This window comes from Balaenoptera acutorostrata, chromosome X, assembly GCF_949987535.1.
Source record: "Balaenoptera acutorostrata chromosome X, mBalAcu1.1, whole genome shotgun sequence".
Lineage (NCBI taxonomy): Eukaryota > Metazoa > Chordata > Mammalia > Artiodactyla > Balaenopteridae > Balaenoptera > Balaenoptera acutorostrata.
This window is the reverse complement of record NC_080085.1, coordinates 88905847-88919879: the sequence shown is the minus strand read 5'-3', so window position 1 is coordinate 88919879 and position 14033 is coordinate 88905847. Positions and strand designations below refer to the sequence as shown.

Sequence of the window (14033 nt, the reverse complement as noted above, 5' to 3'; positions counted from 1 at the left end):
AAGACCTCATCTCCGAATCTGGTCACATTCTGAGGTACTGAGGGTTCAACATATGAATTTGTGTGTGGGGGGGGGATACACTTCAGCCCATAACAGTCGCTCAGCATGAATAATGAGCTGTCAAACTTTGTTAGTTTTGCCTGTGTAATAGTACTGTTTTCTTCCTAGTACTACAAAGTATTCCTTCGACAGTCCCCATTGGAGCCCTGCCTTCTGTTTCCTGAAGGTGGGTACTGGCGTGAGCTCATAGCCCACACCAATAGCCAAGGGCACACAATGGCCATCATCACTTTCCATCCCCAGGAATTAAGGCAGGTGAGACTCAAAGGATGATAAGGAGCAGCTTCTATAGCAACCCTTACTATCAATATGCTGCAGTTGGTATTTGGAGGTTTCAGGGCAGATAGCAGAAGCAACGCATCCATGGAGTGTATGGGTTGGAAAGAAGGGTTGGGGATGATGAGGAGGAGATGGCAAGAATCCTGTTAACCATGCTGCTGGCATAATGAAACCAAAGAGACTGGGGCTAGGTTACCAAGTTAATTATCATGTGAGGACTCCTGAGGATTTTCACAAGAACTTTGCCCACGGAACTTATTAGGTGTTCTGCTGATTCCAGAAGCCAATTTAACAGAGACTAGAATATGGTCAGAATTTCATAATCCACATAATACTTTTACATTTGTAATACACTTAGAGCTTTCAAACATGCCTGTATCAAAATATTCTAATACTTATGTGATCATCTCAAGCAACTTGTGAAGTAGGCTGCAGAGGGAAAGGTATTGTTCCCTTCATTTCACAGCTGAGCAAATGGAGGCATAGAGGTACCCAAGGTTAAAGAGCTAGTAAATAGCAAAGCTAGGGCTTGAACCCAGGTCATTGATTCCTGGCCTTTTAACTCTATAGCTCCAACATAGTTTATTGTCATATGTCCTTGTGTCAAGCTAATGGACAGGGCTCTCTGTAGTGACGTAAGAATTTTAAAACATTCAGAACTCGAAGAAAGGATTTAGTTACCATGCTCATTCTGTTCCGTGCCCTTTCTTTCCTTTCTCTTAGGACGCGTGTCTTCTGAGGTGGTATTTGGATGGGTGGATGGGATATTTGAAGTAGAGAAGTATGAAAGGAATTGAAAGGTTATTGCTTGTTCGTGATGGAACAAAAGCTTAGTTTAGCTCCTAGGTTACAACAAGAATAACTCTCACACTTTCTTTAGAGAACTATTAAAGAGGCTCAAACCAGAGAAAGTGCCATGTCTATTGTATAGCATTTGTCAAAAGCCAATAAGCAAAGCAGTGCTTCTGCTGAGATGTGAAAATAGCTTTCTTTTTGGTCCTACAGAACATTGCTTTAAGTGTTATCTATAATAGGATTTGAGTAATGTGCCTTCTTGTCTGACTACTGCAGGGCTGATTACCATAGAGCTTGGAGAGAAAATTTGTCAGAGATGGGTTTTTGCTTGACTCCTGATTTTGTGGTCTGGGCAGGAGGAGCTCTGTGTTGAGAAGGAGAGTGTAAAGAAGTTTTTCACCAAAGGGTCAGGAGCAGTCTGTGACTTGACATCACTTTACTTCCAGGAAAGGTAAACCTGGGACAGCCCAACAGCAAGCCGGAGTCTGATGGCTTGCCATAGTCTGGGTTGTGGATTACTGAGGCAGCGCTGCTGACGGCCAAGTATTTGCATGTACCTCCATCCCCTGAGAGGGGAACTCCTCCAGAGCTCTCAGGGCCATGCCATGGAGGCTTTGTCTCCTAGCTGAGATGCTGGGGCCTCTCTCTCCAACCAACCACTAGAGATAGGTTGGCCTGCCATTCCAAGGCGCTTTCTTCTTTTATTCTTTTCTAGTGCTATGACCCGTTGCAGCCATCAGCAGTCCCCCTACCAGCTCCTATTTGGGGAGCCCCACATCTTTGAAGATCTCCTGGGGTTGAAGATCCGCATCTCTCCAGATGCCTTTTTCCAGGTTAACACGGCTCGTGCAGAGATGCTGTATCGGACTGTGGGGGAGCTGAGTGGAGTGAACTCTAACACCATCCTCCTTGACATCTGCTGTGTAACTGGCAAGTGGCAGCCCAGGGCAGAATCAACATGCAGCTTATCTCCCCAACACCATCCACGCAGCACCCAGGGCCCTTGCAGCCGAGGTGGGGAGGTGGTGGTAGTGGTGCAGGCATAACCTCATTGGTAATACCCTAAAATACCCTCCTCTTATTCTCTCCTACTTCCCCAGGTGTGATCGGCCTCTCTCTGGCTCAGTATACCTCCCAGGTCCTTGGGATTGAGTTGATGGAGCAAGCGGTAGAGGATGCCAGGTGGACTGCAGCCTTCAGTGGTACACTGCTCACATTCTGGGGAGAAATTAAGAGCTGTAGTTGTCCTGTACTGTGGGAACGGTTGTGTGGGAAAGGACATCTACTGTATTCATGACTGGGGAGGAAGGGAAGGTGGTCTGGAGTGCTCAGAGTTGGATCCTGATGACTTTCTAAAAGAGGTCCCCCTTTTTTTTTCCTTTTTTTTAAAAAAAAATGAAGTATAGTTGATTTCAATGTTGTGTTAGTTTCAGGTATACAGCAAAGTGATTCAGTTATATGCATATATATATATGTATATGTACTTTTTCAAATTATTTTCCCTGGGCTTCCCTGGTGGCGCAGTGGTTGAGAATCCTGCTGCCAATGCAGGGGTCATGGGTTCAGGCCCTGGTCCAGGAGGATCCCACATGCCGCGGAGCAGCTGGGCCCATGCACCACAACTGCTGAGCCTGCGCTCTAGAGCCCGCAAGCCACAACTACTGAAGCCTGTGCTCCGCAATGGGAGAGGCCACAGCAATGAGAGGCCCGCGCACCGTGGCGAGGAGTGGCCCCCGCTCACCGCAGCTAGAGGGGGCCCGTGCACAGCAACAGGGACCCAACACAGCCAAAAATAAATAAATAAATTCATTAAAAAATTATTTTCCCTTATAGGTTATTACAAAATATTGAGTAGAGTTCCCTGTGTTATACAGTAGGTCCTTGTTGGTTACCTATTTTATATATAGTAGTGTGTATATGTTAATCCCAAACTCCTAATTTATCCCTCCCTAATCTTTTTTTTTTCTATCCGGAAAAAGCCTAAGGGAAAGAATAAGCCTAGCTGATAGGAAGGGAACTTGGCAAAACTTTGAATAATATAGAAGAGCCTTCTTGACATTAGACTCATGAGGCATCATAACAATACAATAGGTTTCAAACTATTTTTAGCAAAAGGACCTTTTCTTTGAACAAAGTCTAAGGCCAAACTGCAACATAGAAAAAAAGATTTTCTTTCCCCTCTACCTCACCTCTAGACAGCTCCTGAGGCTCCATGTGAAAGCCTCCAATATAGCAGAAGGAGCACTTGAGTTATAGTCAAGGTTCTCTTCTTGGCATAGGGCCTTATGTGCTGTGTGAGTCACTAAGTTGTAAAATAACACATCTAGTCTCTCAAGCTGAAAGGCCTACAGAGATATTGCAAGGGAAAGCGCATTGGAAAAAATGAAGCAGGTCCAAAAGCATTTCTTTCATTGTTATGCAGAAGTATGTTAGATCCAAAGGGAAGATGGCAGAGCCCTCCCTGCTTTCTGTATGTTTCTATAAAGCTGAAGCTCCCCACCCCCAACTGCTTGGCTTGCATTTTGAGTTATGGCATGTGGGCCTCTCTTTTGCAGGCATCACCAACTGTGAATTCCACACCGGTCGAGCAGAGAAGATTTTGCCACAGCTACTAAAGTCAAAGGAAGATGGGCAGTTAATTGTTGCTGTAGTGAACCCAGCCCGGGCGGGACTGCGTAAGGATGACTAGCTTTCCTGCTACAGAGCTAGTTAGGTATTCCCATGATGTCCACCAGCTTTGGTCTCTCATTTCTACACCATGTTAAGGCTGCTCTCAGTGAGCTGGCTCTGAACCTGCTTCTCTATTCCTAACCAGTCCTATGTGCCAGCCAGTTGCAAGTTTGTGATAACCTGGACCATGATAGTTTAATTATATTAATAGCAATGTGTTTCTTCCTTTAGATTACCAGGTGGTTCAAGCCATTCGAAACTGCAGGGCCATCCGCATACTAGCTTTTGTTTCCTGCAAGCCCCATGGTGAAACCACAAGGAACATCATTGAGTGAGTCTTGACTTTGTTTTTAAATTATTTTTTCCTGATGGTCAAAGTAATCCTTATTGTTATGCTTATTGTGCAGAATTTGGAAAGTGTACAAAGTGTAAAGAAAGAAAAAAGTCATTATACTGTCATCAAGAGTCAATTATAGGGCCAGGTCTTGGATGAGGCAAATAAAGCAACCCACATCAGGTACAAAATTTAAGAGGATGCCCCAAATCTTAGTAATCAAGATGCATTTTTAATGCAGTATTTTCAAAAATTAAATTGTCCAGAATATCTGTGAACAAAATATTAAGTTTTTTTAAAAAGTGAGATCCACTCCTGTACTTGCTAAGCCATGCCTCGGTCACCTTACTCTAGTCCTGGCCCTAGTTCCAATAAAACTGTATTTATAAAAGCAGGCAGCCAGCCTGCCAACCATAATTTTACAATTTGATTTTCCAAATTATTACATCAAGATATCATTTGTCTTGATTACTGAGTTTTTGGCACCCTCTTAAATTGTGCACCCATGGGGAATGCCTTCTGCTTCACTCCTAGTTCTAGCCCTGGTCAATTATTTTGATTTTTGAAATGTTTTCTTCTTGTAATCTCTCTCTGTTTTTTACATAAGTAACACAATTTCTTTGTAATATTCGAACAACATAGGTGGGTATAAAGTACAGATGAGGGAATTCCCTGGCGGTCCAGTGGTTAGGACTCTGCACTTTCACTGCCGAGGGCCTGGGTTCAAGCCCTGGTCTGGGAATTAAGATCCCACAAGCTGCGTGGCACAGCCAAAATAAATAAATTAATAAATAAAGTACAGATGAAATACCTAGATGAAACAAGTGAGAATTAGAAGGAAATAAATTGAGCTTTCAAGTCAGTGAGCTAGAAGAACAATAAAGCTCACGAAAACTGAAAGAAGAAATAAATAACATTTTAAAAATCCAGAAATTAATGAACTACAAAGGCAAGGCAGAAATAGAGACACAGAAATAGAGAACAAACGTATGGACACCAATGGGTGGAAGTGGGTGGGGGGATGAATTGGGAGATTGGGATTGACATATATACACTAATATGTATAAAATAGATAACTAATAAGAACCTGCTGTATAGCACAGGAAACTCCACTTTGCTGTACAGTAGAAACTAACATTGTAAAACAACTACACCCCAATAAAAAAAAAACAAAAAACCAAAAAACCTATAGACTCAACAAATAAACCAGAAGGTGTTATTGGAAGAAGAAAATAAAATAGATAAGTAAACCTAATCAAGAATATAAAGTCTTAAATGAGAAAAAGGAGCATAACTATAGATATGAAGAAATTTTTAAAAATATAAGAAAGTACTTTGTATAACTCCTTCCTAATACGTTTGAAAACCTAGATGAAATGGGAGATTTCCCAGAAGAATGCAAATGGCTAATATTAACTCTAGAAGCTACAGTAAACCTAAACACACCAGTACCCATGGGAAAAAATTGAGAAAGTTGTCAAAGAGCTTCTTCTACCCAAAATAAAATCATGAGGCCCATATATTTTCACACTTACTTCCTTATCGTTTCCTGCATACTCTTCCAGTTGTCCTTTATTTTTATTTTCATTTTACAGTTTAAAAATGTTTTTGTATACATATCATGAAGGTGGCATCTCAAATCAATGGGGAACAAATGAACTATTTAATAGATGGTGGTGGACAACTGGGTAGCTAAGGCAAAAAAAAAAAAAAAAAAGGTTGGATCTATATCTCATGCTGCAGACCAGGATAAATTGCAGAAGAGTTAAGAGATTTAAGTGTAAACGGGGGAAATCATAAATGTACCCTAGGAAATCAGAGAATTTTTTTCATGATCTTGGAGTGCAGAAGCCCTTTCTAACTATGAAAATTCAGAAGACATATAATAAAAGGTTGTTAAATTTGGCTACATAAAACAAAACTTCCTTCGTTACACCATACACAGAAATGAATTCAAAATGGATCATAGAAGTAAATGTAAGAGCTTGAAACATGGGAGTAAATCTTTGTGAACTTGGGTTAGGCAAAGCCTTCTTACATATAACATCAAAGACCCAAGGAACAGCTACAAGAAAGTGTGTGTGTGTGTGTAATTGAACATCATCAAAGTTAAAAAAAACTTTTTGTGCTGCAAATGATACCATCAAGAAAGTGAAAAGATGAAAAGACAACCCACAGAATGGAAGAAAAGATTTGAAAATCATTTACCTGATAAGGGACTGGTATCCAGAAGCCAGACACAAAAGGCCACTTATTCCGTTTATAGGAAAATGTCCAGACTAGGCAAATCTCTAGAGACAGACAGTAGATTTATGGTTGTCTAGGGCTTAGGGTGGGGGGTTTCGGGAGAAATGGGGAGTGACTGCTAAGGAGTTAATGAAAATATTCCAAAATTGATTGTTGTGATAGATGCATAACCCTGTGAATATACTAAAAACCACTGAACTGAATAAGTGGTTGAGCTGTGTGAATGATATTGCAATAAAACAGTTTTAAAAATCAATAACTTGCATGATAAAAAGCACCAAAAGCAAAGAGAGGAAACAACGTACAAACTGGAAAAAAATTTGCAGTTCATATTACAAAGACTTTTTTCCTTAATTTATAACGAACTCCTGGAAATCAGTAAGAAAAACAACAACAGCCCAAAAGAAGAATGAATGCAAGATATAAAAAGAAAACATAAATGTGTTTATGAACCATGAAAGGATGCTCAGTATCTTCCATTATAGTGGAAATGCAGATTAAAAGTACCCTGAGATACCACTTTTTGTATCTCAGATTGGCAAAAGTTCCAAAGTTTGATAATGCACTGTTGGCAATACTATGGGGAAACATGAATTCTAAAAAATTACTGGTCAGAGTGTAAATTGGCACTATCCCATGGAGGGAAATTTAGCAATATAGATTAAGATTATAAATGTATATATACCTTTTGACCCAGTAATTCCATTCCTGAGGCTTTATCCTACAAATATACTGACACACCTGTAAAATGACATGCATTGATTGATTGATTGATTGCAATATTGTAACAGCAAATGATGAGATATCCTAAAAGTCCATCAGTGAGGAACTAGTTAAATCAAATATGCTATATCCATACAATGGAATACCATGCTGCTATAAAACAGAATGAAGATGTTCTCTGTTTACTGATATGGAAAGACCTCTAAGGTACGTTATTTTCTGTTAACAACTTTATTGAGATATAACTCACATATCATAAAATTCAACCTTAATTAAAATGTACAATTCAAAGGTTTTTGGTACATTCTCAGACTTGTGCAGCCATCACTACTGTCTAATTGTGAACATTTTCATCACTCCAAAAGAAACCCTGCACCTCTCACCTGTCACTTCCCATTTTTCCCCAACCCCCTGGCCCTAGGCAACCACTAATCTACTTTATGTCTGTATGGATTTGCCTATTCTGCACAATTCATACAAGTGAATTTCTTTGCAAATGTGGTCCTTCGCATCTGGCTTCTTTCTCTTAGCATGATGTTTGTAAGGTTCATCTGTGTTGTAGCATGTAGCAGTACTTCATTCCTTTTTATGGCTGAATAATATTCCATTCTATGGATATATACCATATTTTATTCACTCATCAGTTGATGGACACTTAGGTTGTTTCCGCCTTTTAGCTATTATGAATAATGTTGCTATGAACATTCATGTGCTAGTTTTTGTGGGGACATATGTTTTCATTTCTCTTGGGTATAGTGGGTTTTCCGTTTATAGGAAAAAAAAACCCACTATTCTGCACCATGCTTCTCTTGGGTAGATACCTAGTAGTGTAATTGCTGGGTCGTATGGTACCTATTTTAACCTTTTGATGAACTGCCAGACTATTTCCAAAGCAGCCTCCCATCTTACATTCCCACCAGTGGTATATGAGTGTTCCAATTTCTCTATGTCCTTGTTAACTCTACTGTCTGTCTTTTTTATTATACACATCCTAATGGGTGAGAAGTGGTACCTCCTTGTGGTTTTGATTGCATTTCCCCATGGTTAATGATGTTGAACATTTTTTCATATGTTTATTGGCCATTTATATATATATCTTCTTTGGAGACCTGTCTATTTAGATCTTTTGCCCATTTTTCAGTTGGGTCATCTTTTTATTATTGAGTTTTAAGAATTCTTTTAAAATTCTGGATATAAGTTCCTTATCAGATATATGATTTGCAAAAATTTTCTGTTCTGTGGGTTGTCTGTTCACTTTCTTGACATTATCCTTTGAAGCACAAGATTATTTAATTGTGATGATGTCCAGTCTGTTTTTTCTTTTGTGGCTTGTGATTTTGGTTCTGAATGGAAATAGCAAGGTATGCAGAATTGTTGATATAATAATAGCTATCTTTGTAAAAACGGACAAAAGGTGAAGAGAATATTGATTTGTATTTGCTGTATATGCATACAGAAACTGGTAAGTTTTATAAGAAACTGATTAATAGAAAAAAATTAAGAAAAAAAAAAGGATTTCCCTGGTGGTTCAGTGGTTAAGTCTCTGTGCTTCCACTGCAGAGGGCGCCAGTTCTATTCCTGGTCGGGGAACTAAGATCCCACATACTGCGATGTGCGGCCCAAAAAAACAAAAACAAGAACAAAAAACTGATAATAGTAGTTATCTATGGTGGGGGAAAACTGCAGGGATGGGAGTCAGAGGTGTGGAGAAACTTCACTATATACCTTTATATGTTTCACTTTTGAATAAAATGAAAATATTTATTTTGCAAAACAATAGATTAAAAAATGCAATGATTAAGAGTAAGCCTAGGATTCTGCTAACACTCAGACTGAGTAAAACAATAAACATGGCCTCAGAAAGGCAAGAAAAATTTATTTTGAAAAGACAGTATGTGCATACGGTAGAAAAAAAAAACAGTACATAAGAGTGCATGTGCATGCGGTGAGTAATGAGTCTTCTTCTTATTCCTGGCTCCTAGTCCTTCAGATGTCACCACTCTTCCTAGTTTCTTGTGTAGCCTACCAGATATATTCTGTGTGTGTGTGTACATCGCTCTTTCTCTCTTTTTTAAACAGATAGAAACAGACTATAAACACTGTTCTGATGGACCTAGAGATTATCATATTAAGTGAAATAAGTCAGACAAAGACAAAAAAATCATATGATACCACTTATATGTGGAACCTAAAGAAGTGATATATAAACAACTTATTTACAAAACAGAAATAGACTCACAGACATAGAAAACAAACTTATGGTTACCAAAGAGGATAGCGGTGGTGGTGGGGGAGATAAATTAGGAGTTTGGGATTAACGTATACACACTACTGTGTATAAAATAGGTAAACAACAAGGACCTACTGAATAGCACAGGGAACTATACTCAGTATCTTGTAATAACCTATAATGGAAAAGAATTTTAAAAAGAATATATATATGTATAACTAAATCACTTTGCTGTACACCTGAAACTAACACAACATTGTAAATGAACTATACTTCAATTTAAAAAATTTTTTAAAACCCACTATTCTGCACCATACTTGTCACTTAGCAATAGATTTTGGAGATTGTTCTACAATGATGTAGAATATGCATCAGTACTTAAAGGTCTACTTAATTTTTAAAATAGGCTGTATAGTTTTAACTTACATAAATATATAATTTAACTTGTCCCTTTGAAGGGATATTCATCCTAATGAATTTTGAGGTTGTTTCTACTCTATTGTTACCACAGTGTTGCAGTGAATGTCCTTGTACATATATCTTTGCATATTTGTGCAATGACTATGTATATGTGATGAATAAGTGTATGTGACAGTATATTTATTAGATAAATCCCTGATGTGGAATTGCTGGGTTAAAGGATATATGCTCTTAACGTTTTCATGTATTTTCTAACAGAGCTCTAGAATCAACTTATCAAAAATATTCTTTTGGGCTTGTGATTGGAATTTATTGATTCCAATTAATTAATTTAAGGAAAATTGAAATCTTTACAGTATTTTTTCGATACAGGTATGTGACCTATCTCTTCAATTACTCTAGGCTTATGGAATTCTCTAAAAATAAATATGTATTTTTTTCCCAATACAGGTCTTTTTTCTTAAGATTAATACAAGATATTGTAAAGTTTTTATTGCTTTTATGAAAGGGACCTTTTTCATGATATTTTCTAACTGGTTATTGCTGATTTTGTGTCAAGCTACCTATTCTTTTATTTGTTTTACAGGTTTTCCAGTTGATTCTCTTGCATTTTCTTGGTAGCTGGCCATATGATCACCATATAAAAGCAGTTTTGTCTCTCTCCTTCCAATACTTTTTTTTTTTTCTTATTACACTGGATAAGAAGATGTTCCAGTGTAGGAGTGATAGTGAATATCTTGTCTTGTTCCTTATTTTAATAAGACAGTGCTATCGAAACGACTGAGTGTTAGCCAGGGAAACAAGAACTCATCTGGTTTGTTGGTTTGAGTGTAAATTAGTAGAACCTTTTTAAACAAGGTTTAAAAAGCTTTAGTCGTACATATCTTAGGGCCTTAAAAGCATACAGGCCCTTCAACTCAGCAGTTCCGCTAAACAACTAAAAATGTAAGCAAAGATATAACTATAAGAATATTCATGAAGGGACTTTTTGAAATAGCAAAAGGTTAGAAACAACTTACATTTCCAATAGCAAGGAATTAGATAAATAAGCTACATTACATTTATTTAATGAGATACCATATAGCCAATAAAAGTGAGGTAACTACATATAGTGGACAGATGCTTATGATGCATTATTATGTGAAGAAGCTGTTGTAAAACAGTGTGTATAGTATGTACAGTGTGACTCCACTTTAAGAAACCAATTTAAATGTACATATTTGGAAAGATATATCCTGAAAAGTTAGCAGCAGGTATTCTTCTCTGAATGGTGAGTTTATACGTGAATTTTTGTTCTCATTTTTACTTGACTTCCTGTAATAAGGGAAAAAGTAATTTGCTTAGAAAGTTTTCAATAGAATAATTCAGTAATATATATATTAATTACCTATTGTGTGCAAATCATACAGAAAAGTGTATGACTCAGGCCCCTTGCTCCATTCACCATTGAACCCCTACTCTGTGTCACACACTGAGAACACAGAGATGAATAATAAGCAGTTTTTGCCTCGTTTCTAGCCTCAAAAAGATTATATACTCCCATGAGGAAGATGGTTTAAAAAACTCAGGTAGTTACATTAAATGTGATAAATGCTGTTATAGAGAGAAACACAGGGGGCTGTGGGAACACAGAGGAAGGGCTTAAAGTTTAAGGAATTGTGTTCCTGTAGTTTCTCCTTGGTTTATCAAACTGAATATTTTTTTTCTTTGAATTTTTGAATTTTATTTTATTTATTTTTTTATACAGCAGGTTCTTATTAGTTATCATTTGCCTTATGTATTGAGGTGCTCCTATGTTGGGTGCATATATATTTATAATTGTTATATCTTCTTCTTGGATTGATCCCTTGATCATTATGTAGTGTCCTTCCTTGTCTCTTGTAACATTCTTTATTTTAAAGTCGATTTTATCTGATATGAGTATTGCTACTCCAGCTTTCTTTTGATTTCCATTTGCATGGAATATCTTTTTTCCATCCCCTCACTTTCAGTCTGTATGTGTCCCTAGGTCTGAAGTGGGTCTCTTGTAGACAGCATATATATGGGTCTTGTTTTTGTATCCATTCAGCCAATCTGTGCCTTTTGGTTGGAGCATTTAATCCATTTACATTTAAGGTAATTATCAATATGTATGTTCCTATGACCATTTTCTTAATTGTTTTGTGTTTGTTTTTGTAGGTCCTTTTCTTCTCTTGTGTTTCCCACGTAGGGCAGTTCCTTTAGCATTTGTTGTAGAGCTGGTTTGGTGGTGCTGAATTCTCTTAGCTTTTGCTTGTCTGTAAAGCTTTTGATTTCTCCATCAAATCTGAATGAAATCCTTGCCAGGTAGAGTAATCCTGGTTGTAGGTTCTTCCCTTTCATCACTTTAAATATGTCATACCACTCCCTTCTGACTTGTAGAGTTTCTGCTGAGAAATCAGCTGTTAACCTTATGGGAGTTCCCTTGTATGTTATTTGTCGTTTTTCCCTTGTTGCTTTCAATAATTTCTTTGTCTTTAATTTTTGCCAATTTGATTACTATGTGTCTCAGTGTGTTTCTCCTTGGGTTTATCCTGTATGGGACTCTCTGTGCTTCCTGGACTTGGGTGGCTATTTCCTTTCCCATGTTAGGGAAGTTTTTGACTATAATCTCTTCCAATATTTTCTCTGGTCCTTTCTCTCTCTCTTCTCCTTCTGGGACCTGTATAGTGCGAATGTTGTTGTGTTTAATGTTGTCCCAGAGGTCTCTTAGGCTGTCTTCATTTCTTTTCATTCTTTATTCTTTATTCTGTTCTGCGGCAGTGAATTCCACCATTCTGTCTTCCAGGTCACTTATCCATTCTTCTGCCTCAGTTATTCTGCTATTGATTCCTTCTAGTGTATTTTTCATTTTAGTTATTGTATTGTTCATCTCTGTTTAGGTGTTTGTTCTTTAATTCTTCTAGGTCTTTGTTAAACATTTCTTGCATCTTCTCGATCTTTGCCTTCATTCTTTTTCCGAGGTCCTGGGTCATCTTCACTATCATTATTCTGAATTCTTTTTCTGGAAGGTTGCCTATCTCCACTTCATTTAGTTGTTTTTCTGGGGTTTTATCTTGTTCCTTCATCTGGTCCATAGCCCTCTGCCTTTTCATCTTGTCTATCTTTCTGTTAATGTGGTTTTTGTTCCACAGGCTGCAGGATTGTAGTTCTTCTTGCTTCTGCTGTCTGCCCTCTGGTGGATTAGGCTATCTCAAACTGATATTATGACTTGTTTCTACAGGTTGTGCTGTCCTCCAAACTCTGCTAAGAAGCTCCTTGGCAAGCGTTTCGTCCTAAGGCAAGCTGTGCCTGTGGATCTGTTCCCCCACACCCCGCACTGTGAGCTGGTGCTTCTCTTCACTCGATAAGCAGCTTCCTACAAGCCTGCAGTTTCTTTGTTAAGGCTGAAGTGTCAGTAACTTCCAGGTCTGGCATATTGCTACATCGCTGACCCTGAGAGCATTACCAGGGAAACCAATCTTTGGATCCTGAGCAGGAAGAATATAGTGGACCTCCTACCTGAGGTAGATTTATAACCTTAGTTTTCACGTTTGCTGCCTCTCTTTCGTGTTTGCCTGGTTGTGACCACTCCTTGGCCCTGGATCCGGACTGTTCCTTCTTTTTGCTGTCAGCCTATCATAGCTCCCTTGATCCTAGTTTACAGTCTGTCTCCTCTGTCTAGCTCTGCCTGTGGTGGGGTGACAACTGAGCTTTTCTCCGCATCTGGTCATAATTTCACATTGACTGGGGTTTCTGTATTTGCCTGGAGATTTTACTAGATGTGTTCTGCATTCACGAGGTAGCCAAGGATTAGAACTAGAAACAAGTCTAGCTTTTTTAAAAAGCAGAGTAAGCTATGAAATGATTGCAGAGTGACTGTGTGATCTCAGTAGAGATTCATTCCTTTGGGTTTTCTAGGCTTTGAGGCTTCCAGAACAGCTTTTAAAAATGTGGTTACCCTTAGGAGCAATACCACCAATTAGCTCTCACCTGTGGAGGGAGACGTGGTTGTAGTAGAGACCCTATGGGAAAGGAGAGCTTCAAAGAAGAAACTGAATACCTATAATTGGGCTGTGTAGTATGGGTATTGAAACTGACATTCTCTAGTCATGATTTCTTCAACTCTGGAATTGTTCTTGGATACGTGCCCAACAATTAAATTATGTTTTGAATCTTAACAGACTAAGGACGTGTAACTTAGTGAGCACTGTCTGATTTACAAACCGATATCAGGTCAGCTAGTGTTTTTAATTTTTCTCAATCCTAAATACCTCT

The 14033-nt window shown here is 38.3% G+C and overlaps 1 protein-coding gene across 1 annotated transcript in view; it reads left to right on the top strand.

Annotated features, from left to right (window-relative positions):
* Nucleotides 1–13126, top strand: part of TRMT2B (tRNA methyltransferase 2 homolog B) — a 31151-nt gene extending 18025 nt beyond the window's left edge. Inside the window, exons 4-10 of the mRNA XM_057537670.1 lie at nucleotides 169–315; nucleotides 1491–1585; nucleotides 1850–2064; nucleotides 2235–2336; nucleotides 3690–3809; nucleotides 4036–4135; nucleotides 13000–13126. Of these exons, the coding sequence (XP_057393653.1) occupies nucleotides 169–315; nucleotides 1491–1585; nucleotides 1850–2064; nucleotides 2235–2336; nucleotides 3690–3809; nucleotides 4036–4135; nucleotides 13000–13126 (906 nt within the window). The remainder of the gene's footprint in view (nucleotides 1–168; nucleotides 316–1490; nucleotides 1586–1849; nucleotides 2065–2234; nucleotides 2337–3689; nucleotides 3810–4035; nucleotides 4136–12999) is intronic.
* Nucleotides 13127–14033: the final 907 nt, after the last annotated feature.